The sequence below is a fragment of the Meriones unguiculatus genome, chromosome 5, assembly GCF_030254825.1.
Source record: "Meriones unguiculatus strain TT.TT164.6M chromosome 5, Bangor_MerUng_6.1, whole genome shotgun sequence".
In the NCBI taxonomy this organism is placed as follows: domain Eukaryota; kingdom Metazoa; phylum Chordata; class Mammalia; order Rodentia; family Muridae; genus Meriones; species Meriones unguiculatus.
This window is the reverse complement of record NC_083353.1, coordinates 28171204-28193162: the sequence shown is the minus strand read 5'-3', so window position 1 is coordinate 28193162 and position 21959 is coordinate 28171204. Positions and strand designations below refer to the sequence as shown.

The window sequence follows — 21959 nt, the reverse complement described above, 5'->3', positions numbered from 1 at the left end:
TTGTCCTCAGAGCGTCTGCCACGTGAAGGGCTGAGCAAGTGCTAAACAAAAAGTGAATGTCAATAAAAGCATGTGTTGAATTTAAAGAAACATCTCTAGAGATACTGTTATTAAGCTAGGAAATTGGTATACCAATTTTAGACTGTTATTGTCCACCACATCCTCGAGAAGCAAGAGAAGGCAACTGAGCCAGCTAGATAGCTCAGCAAGCAAAGGTACAAATTACCAAGCCGACCTAAGTTCAATGCCTGAGACCCACATAATGAAAGACATGACTCTTCAAAGTTGTCCTATGACTGATACATGTGCACACACATACATAAATATGTAAAAATTCAAAATTCAGAAAATGAAATCAGAACTTATATGCAAGTTGTAGCCAATGACAAAAATAACCTAACCTGGTTTCATTTCAGATTCCAAAGGAATCTGGAGGTATGGATGCTGATACCAGGAAAAGATGCCCCCTCTGAAAATATACAGTAAAAGGAAAGTGTCACAGGCAGCAACCTGCCATGTGACCACTACCCACATGCTGGCTGGGAGAAGACAGCAGCAGGAAACGACCATGTTGATGCCCCAGTGGACTCTTGCAATAATCCAAGTCCTTTCCACTTCAGTGTTAAATATGACCTTTGTGAAGAGTCTGCCTCACTCACTCCTCCAACAAAGCATTAGTGAGTACCTTTTCTGTGCCAGGTACTAAGCCAGAGGTTTCGGACCTTGGAGTGGACAGGGCAGTCTCTATTCTGTTGGAACTTAAGAGGGTAACCAGTACCCAGTTATAATTGTAGCAAGTGCCATGAAGGAGAAACACAAAATCAAGAAAGCATACATACACACTGACCTCTCCAGTGTCAGTGTGTATGAAGCCTCAGCAGAGGCAGGGAGTGGAGTTAGTGGTGCACGGTTTCTTTAGCATGACAAGCTTTGGGATGGGAGGAACCATTGGTTCTGGAGAGCAGGAAGCAAGAGTGGTGAGGCAGAGCTGGGTGACAATCAGCTGTAGAGTCCATGGGAAACCATCAAGTCTGAAGGACAGGAAAGAAGCCCTTGGCTCTCTAATGCAAACCTGCCAGCTAGTCAAGTGGGCTCCTCTTCAGGAAGCTCTCTCCTGAGTTTCACAGACCTAAAAAAAGGGGTACTTATTGGCCACTTGCAAGTTCCCATGTTGTACTGAAAATCTAATCACAGTAGAGAAAACCAGCCTGGTGGGTCAGTTGAATCAGGTAGGCTGAAGTTGAAAATGACATGTCTGTGATTCCCAACTTGAGAATTAGGCAATCATAAAGTATCAGAACTTCCTGCAGCCACTGGGATCCTCCCAGAGCTTCCTCTGAAAAGTAAAACCAGAAGAGCAGGTATGCACAGGCCTAGCATCCAATAAACCCCAACACTCCACCTTGAAACCTCAAGCCTATTTCTGCCTTGCCCCCTTTGCAGTCAGTCAAAATGGATTTATTCCCATCTGGGAAGCAATGCTTCCACAAACATGACCTGCACTGGGAAGATATTCAGTAACCTAATTTAGGTGGCTACTTTTCATTGACTTCTCAAAAGCTTTATGTAATGCAACTTCCACTGGTACAACAATGAGGAGGTGGAGCTTTAGAGCTGAGGGCAAGAGGGAAACTTTTTTTTTTTTTCATGATGGGAGAAAGAGCATTTTTTTTTTTTCAATGCAGTTTATTCAGGAACCTTGAACAATCCTCGGACCCTGGGGAAAGCCAGCCCACAGCTTAAATAGCCTCTGGGTAGCCAACCCCAGCGTGCCACGTGGGCAATGCAGCTAGGTCCACATACATGGAAGCAAGCCAGATCCTCAGCCTTAGCCAAATGTGGAGTTGTTCCTCACAGAGAGCACTCACCATCGGGAAGGTGGAAGGCGGAAACCAGCTCCAGCTTTAAGGCGCAGCATTATGCAGCTCTCTACAGTTCCCCCTTTTTGTTTTAGACGCATCAGGCAAGAGTAGAGGTCTGATCTCTGATATTAGAAGTAAACTGGGACTTTGTACTGATGATGTTCATTGGAAACTTTTAAAGCAAACACAATGTCAGATTTCTGATGGTGAAGGGTTGCTGATGCAATGATAACTTCGGGACCCTCATTTATTCTGTGAGGATCCTTGTAAACTTAACCAGAGTTACTGCTGACACCAACAGCTTCAGGTTTTTAATGCCAGTGCTCAGCTGAGACCTTTACTTTTTTTTGCATGATTTCCTCAGAAAATGTTTAGCAATTGGAGTGTAGATTCAGCTGGATTATGTTGTTCAATCAGTATGCCTAATTGAAACTGAGTATCTGCTAAAGTAGGAATCTATAAACTCAAGGTTTCAAGATCAAGGGACTTAAAATTTAGAGCTACACCCAAGCCAACTGAATTGTTACAGATCAGTTTGCAAATGTCACTGAGGAACTTGTGAAAACGGAGATAACCAAGGCCTTACCCAGGGATTCTAGTGTGGACAATGCAAGCCATTCAAGAACCTACCTCACTTTTGGGAAGCATTGCTCAGAGCAAGTAACAGCAACATGTCACTAGAGTACTCAAGTCATTACCTCAGGAGACTCTGTTATGGTAACGTGAGGGTGCCATGTAGATGTCACTATGCTTCTTTTCTTCATTTTAAAGTCTGAGAGAAACTTTCACTTAGTCAGATTGTACCAACATTCATGTAAAGAGAAAGCACCAGGGATCCCAAAGCTGAAATGGGATTCTCTAGAAGGCCTCTGCTACACAGAAATGAAACTTGTTCAATGAGTTGTAGACTGGAAGAAATCTTGTCTCAGTGGTCAATGACCTCTGTACTAATACATTATCAAGTCTTTCCAGTTAACATCTCAGAAAAACTCAACGTGAGTTAATTAACATATTTTGTCACATGACCTCAATACTAACGTTTTCTAGTTTACAGTGATACACAACAAATTTATTCACTTTTTTTGGATGCTGGAGACAAACATCTTTATTAAAGATACTACCAAAATTTTGGCAAACATTTCAAAACAGATTTGTAAACATAATGCTTCCCTTTTCAACCGGCAGCACTTTGAAAAGACGATATAAGACAACACAACCTGAATCAACATTAGTTCAAAATCCTTATATTTTGACCACATAACTTATGTTCCCACATGATAAGACAAGTGATAGTTTAAATCAGCATTAACAGAGAAACTCCATGAAATGAAAGTTTGTGCTGTTTGATGAATCACAGTATGTTATGGTTAAATATATCTACTCTTTTTTTATATTCCTGGTACTCAGGATGAAAAAAAAAATCTTTAAATATACATCTGATGTAGGTAATAGCTTCTTTGCATATCTCTCTTCAAAAAATACTTTATAGCAGTATATAAATATGTTACCTACACATTTAATTTTATCATTTGCCCCAAAACTATAAGATCTGTTTCATTTTTATAACATATCATTTTTTTTTTGCCCAACATTAATAAAGCTGACAAACTGTTGAAATGGAAATGCTTTTTTCTTCCACAATAGAAGTAGCAATTTGACAGAAACAAACAAATAACAACAAACAAACAACACCGACAACCTACTGTAACACTCATCAGTTGTTTAACCTGAGCGTCCGGCCTACTGAGAGTAGCAGCTTTTTACCTTCATGCAGCTTACATCCACAGCAGCTCTGCAGACACACAAGCTGAGCACACACGTTCTGACGCTGGTAGGCCACAGTGTGCTTCCCGTGGCTGTTAGCACTGGAAAGCAGTGTAGCTACAATTAACCACATGATGTACACAACTAGCAAACACCTTAAGGCAGCCATTGCAATGGGGGTTTAACTTGTAGGGCAGATTGAACACTCTAGAACCAGTTAGCCTGTATGCATGTATGTGCATAGAAAACTACACACATAACTCACACAGCTTTATATTTTTCAACCCTCCAAAACAATGTTTTGATTTTTTTTTTGTACTTTGTGCAAATGTCTATATAGTCTACCATTTAAGGCAAAGAGTTTGTATTAAGAAAGGTCAGAAAATAGGCTTATGTTTATCCAAAAGCATTTCACCTTGCACATTGCTGTTTTGTTTTGTTTTAAACATACACACTCTTATGTGTGGACATTGCATCCCCGATATCTTAAAAAAAAAAAAAAATCACCTCTAATGACAAACACAAGTTTTCAAGGAAAAATTGATTTGAAGTATAGACACTGGATCCCCAATCTCTAAAAAATTGCTTCTATTAGCAAACAAAATTGAAGTGGGGTGGGGTGGGGGGGCCAGAAAAAAAGCAGCTTCAAAATTCAGGGAAGCAAAGTAAAATGGAGAGAAAAAAAAGTAACTCAAGTTTACTAACACTGAAACTTCCAACAAGCAAAGTTTCATCTTTTAGAATCTAGAGGAACTCATCTGGATTTTAAATAAATAAGCTTAAGTTTATTCACATCTTCTGGTCCAAGCAGAGTTCTAATGCCAGGACTCTGCTTGCTGTTGGTCAAATTCACCTATTAGTCTTTTGATGTGAGCCAGCTTGTTATGAAGATACTCGCATCTGTATTTTTCTTCATGGTAATTGGGACTGGACTGCAGACAAAGAAAAGAGGAATTAGGTCATAGCATCTACCCTGCTTCTTTCTCACTGCAGGCCACAAAGGTACGCTGATGATACCCACCTGCTTGATCTTCTGATATTCTTGTAAGACTTCTTCATGAACATTCTGCAAAATTCAAAAGTACAAATAAGAAGAGAAGGGATTTTTTTTGGGGGGGGGGAGTACTACATCTAACAAGCATCTGGAAGGTGGAGAAAATACTGATGAGGAGATGTAACTTGGGACATTTTTATGGAGGGCAGTTTGGCAGCAGCTATCAAAGAAGCAAATGCAAACTTGACTCAGCAATTCTACATATTCTGCAGGTCTACTGCCTTCAGCTTGCGATGCAGCCAGAGGGCGACCGGCTCTGTTCTACAAGACAATGCACGCTAAGAGAATGCCCCTCAGGCTACACAAGAGATACCACAAGGACAGTAAAGACAACATAAATGCTTTCTGGGTTGATGTAAAAGTTCTCTATGAAGCACTGTATTAGTGAAAAAAAAAGTACAAAATAATATGGATAGTTTGATACTATCCTTAAAAGCAAGACATAGTATTATATTTTAATTATTTAATAACTTTTAAGATTTCTTCTAAATTTAATGAAACTGGGAAACACAACTACGGTTCAAGCTATTAGACTATAATGCAATGGTGTGTCCTACAATGACAATCACTTAGTTTTGTTTTGTATGTCTCATAATACATTATATATTATAGTGGAACAGGTTTTCCCCCACTGTGTCTACTTAAGAACAATTTCAAGTATGTCTGTTTCCTAAAGTAGCAGAGGGGCTAGTCTGCTAAACAGCTTGCTCTAAGGCTAGTGCGGAAGGTGAGAAATGAAAATTAGTCCATCTAAGAGCATGTCCATTTACCTGGTACTCTTTTGAACCTGGAGAAAGGCGTTTTCGTTGCGCATCCAGTTTAATAAATCTTCTGGCTACAGTCTCCATCCTGGCATGCAAAGCTCTGTACTCATCATACTCAGCATTGAAATCATCCTTGTAATTCTGGCGTTGCTCATAAGACACAATAGCAATATATTTTCTAATAAGGAAACACAGAGAAACTGCATAAATGGGAAAGAATAGGCCTGGTGGCACGAGTCTGGGAGTGAGGCCAAGTACTGAAGACACTGCCTTCTTACACGTATCTCCACTAACTGAATGTTACTCTGCTCTGCTGCCAGGTCATTCTGTCACATTCTTCCAGGTGAAATGATCAGATAGAAGGCCTTAATGTCCATGGAGAAGGAGTGCGGAAAAGATCTCAGGGGCAATAGAATTCAAAAGGAACCACATAAAAAGAAAAGTGTTTGTACAGACTTGCTTCCAGTGCCTTTCCCTATCCCCCAAATTAAGAATCACACAGTGGAAGAGAACAAGCTACCCGTTACAAGTCATATGAAGGCCGAAGTTCTGACTGGGTAACGTGACTTCAGGAGAATGCCACACAGTCATGGAGCACTGAGTCAAAGCTGCCTCAGGACCCACTGCTCTGGGGGAGGTGTCTTTTAGACCCATGATAAGCAGAAATCTTCAACAAGGAGCTTCCAGTTTACTCTCTGTTCCTTTCCTGATATTTCTAACTAGATAAATTAAAAAAGCCCAAACGGATAGAGTAAGGTCCTCCACCAAAACAAGTTTCTCTAATAAGTGGATTTATATCCCTAATAAGTGGATTTATATCCCCCCACTTTTGGATAAAAAGATTTGTTTTTTACGTGTATATGTGAGTGCCTACATGTACATGTATGTACTACACATGTGCCTGATGCCCCATGGGCTTTAGGAGAGGGCATCAGGTCCACTTCAACTGTAGTCTGCGAACTGAATCTTAAGAACAGCCAATGCTCTTAACCAGAGCCATCTCTCTAGAACCCTTTTTGGTTTTTGAGACACAGCCTCACATTGCCCAGGCTGCCTTCTATTTTACCCCGTAGCTGAAGCTGGCTTTGAAATCCTCATCTTCCTACATCTACTTTTTGAGTTACAGGTGTACACTATCACACGTAGCAGACTGCCCTAGCACTTTCTAACAGCATTGTAATGTTTGGTCTAATTTACTGTCTTCACAGAAATGCCACAAATCTGTGACTAGTCCTGAGAACCTAATAAGTGGAGGCCCCCAATATGCCAGATGATTCAGCAGTGAAGCAGTTAGAAGGTCATTTTAATAGTAAAACAAGCAGTAGCATTAGTTCATAGTCAGCCCTCTTTTTTTGCCTTTTGTTTTCCTGCCACAGAAGGCCCAATTTCCTTGATTATTTTGGGTTAAAGCTGACATTAGGCAGCTGGTGCGAGCTGCAGAAAGCATCCTGAGGTGCACACTTGGTTCTTATGGTAGTAACATATTGGAACTCGGGCCTCTCCAGATGGTTTTACATAATCTTACCAGTTTTATTTAAGTTGCTGTATCACAGATGCCTTGCTGGGAAAGTGAGAGAAGTGATGCAGTGTGCAAACTGAGCGTCCTCATTAATATTTTTATTTCTGCTGAGTTGGACAGTGTGGAGGTTGGGCTTTCTAAATGTAACGGAGATGATGCCAATGTGCTGCTCTCAGGTGCAGAGGAACTGTACCAGCTACACAGGGGGCAGACCCCCACAGACACGCTGTCTTACTGCACACCAGAGGAGCCCCTAGAGTGGACGAGGCCCCTGGCCTCGTCATGTTTAAGTAAAAAAAATCATCATGTTTAAGTAAAGACTATGCCAACCTTGAAACTCAGGTTTAATCCATTGTGTAATATGCTTATTTCACTTTCTAAAAATCTGACCTTTGGAATTTTATTTAATAACTTTGTTAAGGAGAAAAACCAACTAGGCCAACAATTATGTTGCTGTTTGATACTGGCATTTTAACAAAACTCAGTATTTTAATCAAATTCTTAAGGTTTTGTGGTTGGTTTTAATGAGGTAACAGAATAACAACACACAAATATGAGATAACTCAAAACCATAAGTAACAAAAGCATTCTTAGTATTTAAAAATTATTGTGGTTAAATGTGAATTATTCAAAGACTGATCATGGCAGTTTTATCGAGCCTTTTTTTTTTTTTAATGAGGTAACTTAAGTTTTGTGTTTTGGAAATGTTTTTGTTAGTTTTAGAAAACAGCTCTGTTGGTTGGCATAAAACTTTGTTTTTAGTTTGGGTAAAATACATTGCTTTTATTTAAGTAAATTAAACATACAACAAAAGCCTTAGATCAAATATGTGAGCTTCGCTGAGGCAGAGGGTCAACACTTGTTAGTGATAATTTCCTGCTCAAAGAGTCCATTAGTACATTAAGACTAACCTAAAATACTTCTGAAATGTAGTTAGCAAGTTAGTTTGGCAAATATGACAATAGCTTTGCATTTTAGGCAAATGCAAAATGTGGCAGACATTTTAGGATAAACTATTTTATACATATGACTATTAATAAAAAAGATGTGAAACTTATTGCCGGAGAATGCTAGTGGTATCCTGACTGTAGTGGTATCCTACTTTCACTAGTCTAAGGAGAGGCAGGTGGATGAAGGGGTGGAACTCCTCGGCTATGTAGTCTGTGGGGCTGTCATGGAAGGCTGGCTGCTCACCGATGACCAGGTGGAGGTGGCTTACGCTACCTTTTGGCAGAGCACTTAGTAAGGGTCCTCAGGCTTCAGCTATTCTAGAGGTGGTAACTAGCATAATGCTTTCTCATCTTCCAGCAGCTGTAGCTTTCACACTGGTGTGGAAGTAGAAGGAACAGCTTTGTAAATCTAAAATGCCCTCTCTTCTCCTAAAAACAAAGGTTAAAAGTATTGCCTAACCTTCCCTATTATGAGAGAGCACTGATAGAAAACAATATTCAGGCAGATCGGGTTATATCTTCATGTTTGTTTCATTTTGAAAGCTATCTGCTATCACAGCCTTTTTTTTTTTTTTTGCTTTTCCATGCTTCACTTTTCCAGGCACTTGCAACTTAATTATTTGCTTCTTACAGAAGCCTTTTACTGCATGAAAAAAACTAAAATTATAAATCCAAGTTATAATTTCTGTGATAAGCAGGTACTAAAACATTCCCAGATCAGCACTTAGCAACTTGTTGTCACAAGAAAAACTTATACCTGGTGCTAAAGAGAAATGATCTAACTTTACCATTCTTTCCCCTTAAAATTAATTTGAAAAAAAAAAAAAAAAGACCTTTATTTACATAAAAATGAACCTAGGCCCGCTCTGTATTGTTTGATGCAGAGGTTCAAGCACTCTGTTAGCACTCTGGGCCCCTCTAGGGGCTGTGCATTGATGGACTGTCAGCTTTGAAGTCTCAGATGCTCAGCCTGGCCCTGGAACAAAGGACAAGTTTCCCTATACTTAAAAGACAATGAAGGAGCTCTGCCCTGAGCAGGGGAGGCACAACCTGCTCCTGCAGAGGGTGGATTTGGGACAGCAGGCTTAATGGCAGCCTTTCAATTGCAGGGGTGGCTCCAGGACTCTATTTCTGGAATTTCTTACTTTTTTGATTTGCAAATTATGGGAAAAGATTTGCAAACTTTCTAAAATTAAACAACTCTCTCCATGGGCAGACAGAAAACTTACATCAAATAATCTGGGAGTTCAATTGTTGAAGAAGGCTCCATGGAGGCAGTGCAACCTTCTTTAACTCCTATGAAGGGGGAAAAAAAATCAGAGCGTTCATCAACCAGTGTGGTTATCAAATGCCTCTAACTTTAAAATACATTAGAAACATCTGGAACACTTTTCCTCAAATTGTTTTCTTCCACCTCAATGAGCAACTGCAAGCAAGAAATACAATAGAACACAAACAATGGAGGCCTCTGGCCAGTGCCAGTGGAGCTGATGGCAGCCATTTAAAGCACCCAGGCTATTGCAGCGTCTGCACAACAAAGGAATTCCATCTTAACCCAAGGTCAGTCTTCCATTCTTTCATCAACAGTTGGGGCATCTGCCTAGCAATTCAAAGGCTGTGGTGGCAGATGCAGCCAGACAATGGGAGATACAAATTTTACATCAATATCTACTTTTCATGGGACTCAAACAAGGCAGAGGAAACAATATAAAGTCAGGTAGCAGGCTGTGTGGCTTATTCTTTTTCCTATCACCCTTTTTGTAGCCAGGTGCTCCTCTGACCTGTGGTTCTCATAGCACTAGACAGATGTTTTAAGGGAAAACAATAAAAACTGTTGTAGTCACTCGTGCTATGCTGTTAAAAAAAATGGGTAAATTCTCAGTATTACACTGTTCAATACAAAGCTACCAGGGGCTATGTTTAGACATTTTATTAATTTTTTAAAATTCAAGGCACACTTAATAACTCAAACTTAATTTGCTAGCAAAAACATATGTTAACTATAAAATAAATGTGAATATATAACAATTTCTCAGCTTTTTAAGAGGTAAAATACACTAAATAAATTACATACACTCAATGGGCTTATTGTTCATCTATATACATTTGACTTGGGCATGGCCACAAGAAAGTCTTCAAGGAAGAGCATCAAGTACAGAACCCTGTTGCTCCTTGCCATAGATGCCAGACCAGCTCTAACAGACATGGAGGGTGCACATCTGGATCTGTCCTCCACTTGTGAGGATTACACTTGGTTCTAAAAAGTTTTCCTACATATTACCAAAGAAGGAGTTAAAGACACAAGGCCTGTTTATGCAGGTCTCTAACCCGAGAACACACAAGTTTCTGTGGTAGGTCTCAGGACACTGGATCCACTCTTCTTAATTCTAGAATGACTCAGTCACCCTATGAGGGCAGAAGTGCGGAAAGGATAGGGTACCCAGGAATCTGGCTTATTAACGCTAAACATGAAATTTTACTTTATGGGTATTCTGTGGTGACAAATTCAAATCCAAAGAGTAGGGTAGGTGAGGAAAAACAACTTGTATTTTGGCCATGATGTAGTATTATGCTGATCTACATACTTCAGAAGATATGTTTTGTCATTCAATATACCCAATCCAGGTCAACTGTATCTTACTATAACTCCTCTTCTGCAAAGTTCACTAGGAGAAAATAATAGCTTCTTCCATATGGCAGAGATGGTCAGGGAAACCTCGGGATTTCAGGTGTTCAGTGTTATGAGCAAGGTATGAAATAACAAGTAATGTTAGTTTACTGACAAAAATAACCCTCATCTCTCTTAAGCTAACAATAGCCAGAGACCTTGTAAAGCAAATTGCTTTTATTGCAAATGATGATGGTGTGAGAGTGCCTGTTTTAAGAAGGATTTGACAGTCTTTCTGTGCTACTATTGATTACAGCAGGGATGCCTCTGGCTTCTCAGAAAGGAGGAAATGGATATTTCTATTGCCTATTGTGTATCCGTTTAAATCAATTCAAGAATGACATTGTACCTGCTACACTGAGGTTGCACAATATGACAGAGAAGGAAAAAAGCACCAATGGGGAGTCTTTGAAGAATGGCAAGGTCACTGTAAAATGCAAATATAAATATACATACAGAAATTATGTTTAATGCTTGGCTAAGGAGAGACTGAAATGATAGCTATAACGTGAAAGAAAAAATGTGCTATAAAAGCACAATATTAAGATTAGTTAAATAGGTCATTTGCTTAAAAATGACACAGAAAGCAGTTTTTTTTTTTTTCTTTTAAACAAATGTAAAATACCTTCATTGTGATTTGGACTGGAATCACTCAGCTTGGCAGTTTCTTCTCTCTGATGGTCTTCCTCCTTTTCCTCCATGGTCTCAATGTCATGCTTCTTTGTTTGGTCCTTTTCCTTGTGTTTTTTAGACTTCTTTTTGGACTTTTTGTGAGATACTGGATGGTTTTCTTCCATAGGCTTTGGACACTTTAGCAGAGCTGAGCCAGGGGGTAAGGTTTCCAGACAAGTCCTAGAGGTATATTTGTCTTGCTGGTCCTCAAAGATGCTACCATTTTGACTAAAACTGTCAACAGGTAGGTCTTGAGTCCCCCGGCCTTCTGGAGTGCTAGGGGAATTGGAGTTGGAATTTACAGTCTGAGGAGGATTTGAGACAGGCAGGTGGGTTGAAGGCAGCGGTGAGGGTGTGGGGATGGCAGCAGTTGCAGGGGGTGGTAGGAGGCCTGCAGAAGATTTTTCACTGGTGGGATCCAAATGGCCATTTAATGTCGGTGGGACTCGGTTTGTCAGGTGAGATATTCGAGCTTTTTTGTTCATTAAAGGATCAATGAAATCTGAATCCAAAGGTCGTTTCTGGGATTTGGAGAGGAAAAGAGGATAAAATTTGACAGTTGAGCAGCTTACTCATTAAACTATACTCTAAGCTTAGTCAAAATGAAATCACAACCAACACCCCACCAAAACACATAGAAACACACAGATACACACACACACATACACACACACACACACACACACAGATATACACACATATTATCTAGAGAGAGAAACAGAGAGAGAGAGAGAACCATCTAAGAACTTGAAAACAAATATAAATCCAATTTTAGTTTCTCTGTCAAAAGCAGAATAAGGAACAGTGCCAAATAGTGCTTTTAGATCTTGCAGGCTACCCTAACTCCCAGAGACTGTTCTCATTTCTATGCATTAGACCACGCAAGGCAAATCTTCTCAAACCAATAAACTAAACCACAAACCAAAGGGTCCTCTGATATCTGGTAGAGGGCTTTTCCCCAAGCATAATCTTTTCCTACCCCTTAACTACTGGAAGTAGCTCTTCTCCATGATGGCTGCAGTTGGCCTACGTATAGCAAGGGAGAAGAGATAACAGTTTGCATTTTCTGGCCCTGTGAGCACTAGTAAGGCCGGTGAAGGGCAATGTGCCTACACTCTTAATTGGCTAAAATGCTCCATTTGAGCCTATCACTTATCAATTTAAGCATCACACTGTGAACTAACCCATCCATTAGATTCAGCAGCTATCACTGCTGCAATGTCATTTTAGTTTTTCAGTACATATATGTTTACAATGCTATAAACTAACTTCAAGAAAAGGCACCACTTTTTAATTTGCCCCAAACATTTTCCACGAGAATGTTCTATACATATTTCAGATAAAATCAAGTATCTTCAATTTTTTTTTTTATATATAACCCAAAGATTACAAGGTACTGGATATATCTTCTAGTTAGTGACCAAACTGAAAAGCAGAAAATTTTACAATAAACTTAAATTTTTATACTGGCAAGGAAGTAAGCATTAAGTACTTTCACAGGCAGTTTGGCGTAGCATAAAGAAGTCTAGGCTGAGGTCAAATTGAAAGGTTGGCCATGAATGAGTCATGGGCTTTGGGCAGGTGATCTGTGCTGCTTCCCTCCGTCAAAAATCAGACTGCTGAGTGCACTGAGCTGCACAGCAGGCCTGGGATTTCCTGTTTCTGACATACCTGAGGAGATGAGGCAGCATCTTTGCTGGAACACATGGGAGACTCTGACCGGCTACTGCCAGCATTCTGAGATGGATTTAGTTTTCTGTAAAGGAAACACATTTTTCCAGGTAATAAAGAGGACTCTGAAGTACACATGGCAGAAAGTTACCCTTGCTTCTCTTTCCCGCCTAACAGGAAAATAACACTGACCAGAATATTACTTATTTGCACCATTTTTTAAAAAACAAAAGGAGGAAAAGGGTAACTTACCTAGAGAGCACCGACTCCAGTGACCGTCTGTCTGTCTCACTGTACCCAGGCCAGTCTCGCTGGAGCTCTTTAAATACATAATCCTTTAAAGTATAGGAGAGGTCCTTAGGATTTAGATTGGCCACCTGGAACAAAGTAAAAACAGAGCATAAACTATTTTTGTTGGCTATATAAAACAGGCCATATAAATCCTTTTTATGATCCTCCTGGGAATATACCCAAAGGACCCTACATCCTATCACAGGGACACTTGTGTCTTGATTGCTACCCTACTCATTCCAGCAAACAAATCAAGACAGACTAACTGTCCATCTTCTGTTAAAGAATGGATAATGAAGATGTGGTGCACATTCACAAAATGCAGAGTAGAATTTTACTCAGCTGTTAAGAAAAGTGAAAACTGCAGGAAAATAGATGGAAATGGAAAGTATATTAAGTGAAGGGATCTAGTCTCAGAAAAACAAAAATCCTCATGTTCTTTCTTATATGCTTACCTTAACGTTTGATTTTTGTATGTATATATTTTGTAAGCTAATACATGACATCATACCCATATGAAGGTCAGAAGACAAATCTGTGGAGCCAGTTCTCTCCTTCTACCTTTGCATGGGTTCTGAGGACCCTCAGAGCAAGCCCTTTTACCCATTAACCCATTTCCAGTGCTGCTGAGTCACAGTGAAAATCCTTGGTCACTTCTATTTAAGCAGAAAACAAACAGGGCTCTAATGGCAAGTTGTAAACCCCCCAGTAAGCAGAAAGCATCTGTATAATTACTATCAACTTTGATAGTCTTGTCTTTTATTTCTTTTTTGATAACCAAGTTTATTCCTACTGTCTGCCAGCTTTCCTGAAGAACTATTTATTCAAGGTCCTTGAAATCCTCTCAAACCAAGAAACTAAATCGTAAACTAAAGGATCCTCAGATTATCTGTTAGAGGACTTTTCCCAAGTGTAATCTTTTCCTACCTCTTAACTACAAGTCCTAGAATGTCTAGGACAATAATCTACTTAATACACAAATCTATGGGATCCTGTCAAACCAAAAGTGCTTAAAATTTTTTATTGACAGTTTCATATTTTACATAATGAATTTCAGTCATTTTACTCCTGTATTCTCCTTCCTCATTTCTCCCAACAAGTCTCCCTCCTACACACTAAAAATATTTAGGACTAAGAAAAAGGTATGCCTGTCTATAAAGCTAGGAATGGTCTTTTCAGTAATCCGACTTCTTACTGTGTCTTTTTGTAAGTGCTATCAGATTTAATAGTGCATGCCACATGTAAGCACTAACAGTATTAATGTTGCCATAAAGCAGCCTTTCAATTTTGCAAATGAATGAGTATAAGATGCAACTGGACTTTCTTTGGAGTATACAGAACAATGGTTTCCTTTTTCTACTCTCTCTGACAATATACAAACTAAGTCCACATTCCAAACACAGTTCCCTCCTGAGGTTTGTGTGTGGACAGTCTTCTCCTGTCACTTCCCTTCCCTCAGGGTCTTTCTTTTTTTAAGTCTCCTGTGCTTATGCCTTTATATGGGATGTGCTCAATAACTGACTTTTGCCCTATTTTCTTCATTCTTCTCCTTCCTAAAATTAGTTCACCCAACTGTAACATTTACAATGCCTAATCTACAGGCTAATCTCTAAATGGCTCCAGCCCTAAATGTTCTCTGAATGTACAACTGCCTACTGACATCTATTGGATATATCTAGTTGACATTTCCAAAGAGAATCTTTGCAGAACTCTTGCCCACCACAGCCCATACACCTGTCCCTTTTCTGCAATTCTCTAATCAGTCTACCGCTCAATATCTACTGAACTGTTCTGCACAAAACCTACTCATAAACACAGGCCCCATTCTTTCCTTCTTCATCTCTGTTAGCAAGTCTTTTCTCAAAATGTATTTCTAATTTATGAAACCAACTCCTCCATACTGCCAACACATCAGCCTTTGATTTCTCCAGTAGATTCATTGAAGTAGTCTTTCTCTTCTGTCCTCAACTCCCCAGCCCTCACACAGGCCATCCTTACAACAAAAATAAGTGGTCTTATCGAAAGTATAGATCTGATTACAGCATATTCTTGCTTAAACTTCAATGTTACTTCCCATCTAACTCAAAATAAAATTAATCTCCTTATCTCTCGTTTGCAATTCCTACTGGGATTTAGTCTCTATCCCTTCTACCAGACTTCTAGAAATGATAACTTTTCTTGTCTTTTGATTTTCATTTCAGCTAAGAGGTAACCATCCAAGAAAGAGGTTCCCTAAACACCCCTTTATGAATAGATCTCTTGCCCAGCCCCTCTCAACTTCCCATCCTTCCTGAGTTTATATTGTAGATACACTTCAGAAAGCCAGGGATTATCTGGTTGTGAAGTAACTATAGGACGTTAGCACCTCCTGATGCTATCTGGTACAGTCCAGGCACAGTCCTCCCTTATGTTTTGAGGGGGTTAACTGTATGACCTGATAGTCCACCATATAAAATTATCTAGGTTTATAGCATCTTTCCATATGCTATAAATAATGTCAAGGTTACTTGTAATAGCCAATAAAATATAAACATTATATACAAGGTTGTTATGTTATTATTTGGGAATAACATAACATAAGGAATAATGTCTATGTATGTTTAGTATAGATGCAATTAAAAAAAAAACTGTGATCTTCAGTTAGTTGAATTCATACGTGTTGATACAGAGAACCGGCTGTACAAAATGAATGGAATGAACGGGTGATGACTGTGAGCTTGACTCAAACATCCAGAGGTTAAGACTAAGAATATTACTCAGGTTTATCAGTTGCTGTTTTGATTTTTTTAAAAAAGGTTGTTCCAAGAAAAGTCATTCTAAGGAAAAGAAAGCTATATATATTTGTGGCAAAAAGTTTTAAACCATATCTCCTAGTATACTGTTATGTATTTTAAATTTTTAATTAACAGAATTCACAGAGTGCTCAAAGAAAACTACAATGTAACAAATCAGCAAAAATATCTTTTAGCACGGGCAAAGCAGAACTCACCATTTTAGCTAGCATGTTTTCTAACTTGTGGGTGATAAATAAACAAAAGTTTGATAATCTGCTTATTCTGTTATTCTACTCCCTTTCATGTCAGTTTTGGTTGCTTTCATGAAGCAGAAGTCCTATTAGCTGTCAGGAATGTTCAGGATAAGGAAGGTATAGGTAGCTGGCTTAAGTCAAAGTTATTAAGATATGTCTGTTTTCAACCCTGTGAAGATGAAATGATATATGCATGAAACGCCTGGCTGCACTGTGCCAGGCATATAATATGAGCTTCTTTCTCTTGATTAGATAGGCCACTAACTTGGGCTCTGTATCTGTTTTCACTAGACTAGTGGTTTCAGTTCATATTAAACATGTAAATTACTCAAGGGCTTTATACAATATTGGTGCTACATCTTTCAGCTACTTTACTAGTTTGTGTGAGGTAGAATCTAGCTCATTCCCTCCTGTCCCCCCGACAGGGTTTCTCTGGGTGTCCCGGAACTCTCTCTGTAGATGAGGCTAGCCTTGAACTCATAGCTTCTGCCTCCCCAATGCTGGGATTAAAGGTGTGTACTACTATGCCTGACTGACATGCACTTCTTAAAAGGATTCCTGGGATATTAAATGTACAGCTAGGATGAAACTATACTCAATGATTCTGCAAAAGAACCTGATCACTAACTCTCATATCCAATTGTTCAGGGTGAATTATTTCCATTTTAAGATATGAATATCTATACTCAAAACACAACAGTAGCTTCCACTCTCCATCATTTTGCCATATTTATCTTCTATCTCAGAAGGTAATTTATGTGATATGCAACCTGACTCTCTTCCCCCAACAGAAGACTGATCTAACACACTGTCTCTCTCTCTCTCATATTCATTTTCCCTTATTATCCTTTCTCTTCAGTTTTAATAAGGGCTATATGAATTATAGATTAAATATAAATTTAAATTATTTTCACCAGGCCATGAAGGTGCACAACTTTAATCCCAGCAGAGGGAGGTAGAGGCAGGCCTGCTCTACAAGGAGAGTTTCAGGACATCAAGAGCTACACAGAGAAAGTGCCAGAGCAATAGTAATAAAAACTGCATGGTACTGGCATAGAAGGAGAGTGGTGGATGAATGGAATCAAATAGAACACCTAATAATAAAGCCACACACCTATGGACACTTGATTTTTGACAAAGAAGCCAAAAGCATACAATGGAAAAAAGATATCATCCTCGACAAATGGTGCTGGTCTAACATGTAGAATAATGCAAATAGATCCATGTTTATCACCCTGCACAAAACTAAAGTCCAAGTGGATAAATACCTCAATATAAAACCAGACACACTAAATCAGTTAGAAGAAAAAGTGGGCAAGAGCCTTGAACTCGTTGGCACAGGAGACAATTTCCTGAAGAGAACACCAACAGCTCAGGCTCTAAGATCAACAATCAATAAATGGGACCTCATGAAACAGAAAAGCTTCTGTAAAGCAAAGGACACTGTCGTCAGAACAAAACGACAGCCTATAGACTGAGAAAGGATCTTCACCAACCCTATATCTGACAGAGGACTAATATCCAGAATATATAAAGAATTCAAGAAGTTAAACAGCAACAAATCAAGTAATCCAATTAAAAAAATGGGGAACAGAGCTAAACAGAGAATTCTCAATAGAGGAATATCAAATGGCAGAGAAACACTTAAAGAAATGCTCAACGTCTTTAGTCATCAGGGAAACACAAATCAAAATGACCCTGAGATTTCACCTTACACCCATCAGAATGGCTAAGATCAAAAACTCAAGTGACAACACATGCTGGAGGGGATGTGGAGAAAGAGGAACCCTCCTCCATTGCTGGTGGGAATATAAACTTGTACAACCACTTTGGGAATCAATCTGGCGCTTTCTCAGAAAATAAGGTATAGTGCCACCTCGAGATCCAGCTATACCACTCCTAGGTATATATCCAAAAGATGCTCAAGTACACAACAAGGGCATTTGCTCAACCATGTTCGTAGGAGCTTTATTCGTAATAGCCAGAAGCTGGAAACAACCCAGATGTCCCTCAACTGAGGAATAGATACAAAAATTGTATTACATTTATACAATGGAATACTACTCAGCAAACAGAATCAAGCAAATCATGAAATTTGCAGGCAAATGGTGGGAACTAGAAAAGATCATCCTGAGTGAGGTAAACCAGAAGCAGAAAGACACACATGGTATATACTCACTTACAAGTAGATATTAGACATATAATATAGGATAAACATACTAACATCTGTATACTTAAAGAAGCTAAGCAAGAAGGAGGACTCTGGATAAGATGATCAATCCTTATTCAGAAAGGCAAAGGGGAGGGACATCAGAAGAGGGAGAAGACAGCGAACAGGACAGGAGCCTACTACAGAGGGCCTCTGAAAGACTCTACCCAGCAGGGTATCGAAGCAGATTACTGAGACTCATAGCCCAACTTTGGGCAGACAGCAGGGAATCTTATGAAAGAAGGGGGAGATGAAAGAACTAGAGGGGACAGGAGTTCCACAAGGAGACCAACAGAACCAAAAAAACTGGGTCCAGGGGTCTTTTCTGAGACTGATACTCCAACCAAGGACCAACATGGAGATAACGTAGAACTCATGTTCAGATGTAGCCCATGGCAACTGAGTGTTCAGTAGGTACCCTAGTAAGGGGCTGTCTCTAACATGAACTCAGTGGCTAGCTCTTTGCTCACCTCTCCCTGGAGGAAATGCAGGTGTACTAGGCCACAGAGGAAGACAATGCAGCCAGTCCTGATGGGAGCTGATAGGCTAGGGTCAGAGGGAAGGGGAGGAGGACCTCTCCTATCAGTGGACTGGGGAACAGGCATAGAAAGAGAAGAGGCAAGGAGGGTGGGTTTGGGAAGGGATGAGTGAGGGGGCTACTGCTGGGATACAAATTTTATCTAATTTTAATTAAAAAAAACACAAATTAAAAATATATTAAAGGCACTTAAAAGAAAAAATAACAGAGGGAACACTGTTTATGTTAGATCTGAATGTTAATTTATAGTTATCACCTAAAGTATGAAAAATATAATAAATTAGTCTCTGATATTCTTGAATGTAAAACAAGAGGCCTACTTGACACTTCACTGTATGCATATAAGGTAACTGCTCATAGCTAATCCCAAAATACTCATAGCCCTTCATAGAAATAAGCGATTGGTTTTGGCACATACAATGGCTAAGAAATATGAAATAACAGAGGCTTCAAAGAATATGGAAGTCATGACAATTTCTGAACAATTTACTGGGCAAGAGTATTATGCCCTAAGTCAGCAGAGGATGTCAAACAACTGCCTGTACACACCAGTGAAACTCAGACGACAGCTTAGGGGACCTAAAACTAGAGCAAACAACAGAAACTTCCCCACTTCTTAAATTTGGGCCAAACTCATTTTAGACAATGAGAAAAATGCTCACATTTTAAGCAGTTTTTAGTGAAATGCTTATAAAAAGATGGCTTTGGCGCGGCTGGTGGCACAGCAGCACTACCAGCACTCAGGAGGCTGAGGCAAGACGATCAACAAGCTGAGTTCAAAGCCTGAGAACTAAGCAAAAACCATATTCAGGACAAAGCAAAACAGCCCTGATGGCCTAACTTAATAATATTCATCAGTTATATTCCATACATGAAATTTCCCTGTCTCAATAATAGTGACAATATTGACAGCATGAACCACTGAGGTGTTATTTGTTGTTTTTATGACAGGTCCTACACAGGCCAGATCTCACTCTGTAGCTCTGGATGATCTGTGATGATTCTTGTGCCTCCCGAGTGCTATTATAAGGCATGTCCTATTTACGAGGTCCTGGGGATCAAACCCAGGGCATCAAGCACCCTAGGAAAGTATTGTATCAACTAAGCTACACCCACAACACACCAAATGCTCTTATATGAACCTCAGCAGAAGGGCCTCACAGACTCTTCTCCCCAGTTGTCCTCACCTGTTGCAGAATTGCTCCCAAGGAGTTCTTGTCTTTTTGATTGACACCATCTTTCTGCAGTCTGGCAAGCAGCTCAGGTTTCTTGTAGGCTTTTAGTGCCAGTAAGTGAATGACCCTGTCCCTGTATGGCCTCTGAGAAACACTGCTGCCACCATGTGTCTTTCGAATTGTATTTGCAGGGTTCATGGGGGTTGACCTTTTCCTCTCAGGTACTGCATCTGAGATGGCTTGAGGCGCTTTCCGAATTTGCACTCGTTTCCCTAAAGTCCAGTGGAAAAGACACTGTTACAAATCTGTGCTGTAATATAATGAACATTTCAGCTTCTACAACCCAATTTCAGTAACTTTTTATTTCTAGAAAAAAGTCATTTTATTTCAATTTTTATTCACCAACAGGAAGTATTCTAATGAAGTTGTCTTATTCCTACGGAGTAGAAATTTTCAATAGGATCATTTCTTAAAATAAATATTATAGATGTGTTTTTGCCATTTAGCCATACATGGACAATAATTAGTGATATAAACAACAGAATAGAAAATTTTAGATTGTTGACCTTTGATGACACGTAGAAAGAAAGTATTTTCAATGCTGTCCTGAATTACTTCCAGTACTTAAATCAGCGTGTAATACATCACTTCTAAAAGAGCAATGTGAATAGAAACAGGAACTCAATACTAAGGGGATATTGCCTCACAATAAACAACATGAAGAAATATGTGTCAGACTTCACGACGCTAACCCAGGACAGTACTGTAATACACTCACAGACAAGGAGTAGAGCAAGTACCTACCAGGCAACACTCGAAAGGTTCCTTCCCGCTAGACAACAATACATTTTAGGAATAAAATCAAACCAACCAACCAAACACATGCCGCAGAAGACAAATAGATCTGTCTTGATAAACTACACAGACAGGCCAGATAAAAGCATGGAAAATGGCACAGGAAGACACAACCACTCCCTCAGGGCCAGTGTCATTTGTGTCAGTAACACTTTCTGCCTGGACAAAATACTGACAAATGGCAACTTCTAGAAAATGTGTGTTAGAAGTGATCTAAGTACCCTCTCTTTTCAAATCTATCCAGATAGCACATCCTACTTGTCTCTAACTGTTCTTTGGAAAAGGAAAGAAAGTAGCATAAAATCCCCTCATAATTTCCAAAGTAGAATCTCTTAGCTTATTTAGTACACCTTACGTCCAACTCCATTCCCTCTAGTTAAGGAGATGGGGAACTGGAGATGAAGCATCAAGTGGGGTGACTGCCCTAGGGATAAGACTAAAAAGTAGAAACAACATGTAAGTAAAAGCAATTCTCATGAGCTGTAAATAAGTTTCAGGTAAATCTGCTTATTTATCAGGTAAATCTCTCTAGGCTGGGCCTAGACAGAACTTAGGTATCACCCTACCTCATTCCTAGGAAATTTCTGTTAGCTGGTATCTTTGCAATTTGGACATAAGTGATGGCAAATATCAGATGAAATTACTGTATAGTGAAGGAACACAACACAAAGGGATACTACCTCATAAGAAAACTAATTACGTGAAGTTTTAGAGATACACTGTTTTCTATATATTTAATAATTTATAAATGGCTGGATCAACATCAGATGGAAAAGGACTAATATTTATCATGCACCAATTATGGTTTGGTGAAGGGAAGGCTATGCAGTAATTCTTTTCAAGGTGAGACTTGTCTCCATTTCACAGTTGAGAAATCTGGGTTTTCAGTTGGAGATGCTCAAAATAGTAAAGTGCTTACTTAGCATGACAGGAAGGTCT

General features: G+C 39.4%; 1 protein-coding gene across 1 annotated transcript in view; it reads right to left on the bottom strand.

Annotated features, from left to right (window-relative positions):
• Positions 1 to 2939: 2939 nt before the first annotated feature.
• Ell2 (elongation factor for RNA polymerase II 2) overlaps positions 2940 to 21959 on the bottom strand; it is a 67620-nt gene continuing 48600 nt past the window's right edge. The window contains exons 5-12 of the mRNA XM_021645614.2: positions 20178 to 20437; positions 13177 to 13301; positions 12925 to 13009; positions 11207 to 11774; positions 9143 to 9209; positions 5451 to 5622; positions 4648 to 4692; positions 2940 to 4558 (exon numbers count right to left, since the gene is read on the bottom strand). Of these exons, the coding sequence (XP_021501289.1) occupies positions 4442 to 4558; positions 4648 to 4692; positions 5451 to 5622; positions 9143 to 9209; positions 11207 to 11774; positions 12925 to 13009; positions 13177 to 13301; positions 20178 to 20437 (1439 nt within the window). The 3' untranslated portion in view covers positions 2940 to 4441. The remainder of the gene's footprint in view (positions 4559 to 4647; positions 4693 to 5450; positions 5623 to 9142; positions 9210 to 11206; positions 11775 to 12924; positions 13010 to 13176; positions 13302 to 20177; positions 20438 to 21959) is intronic.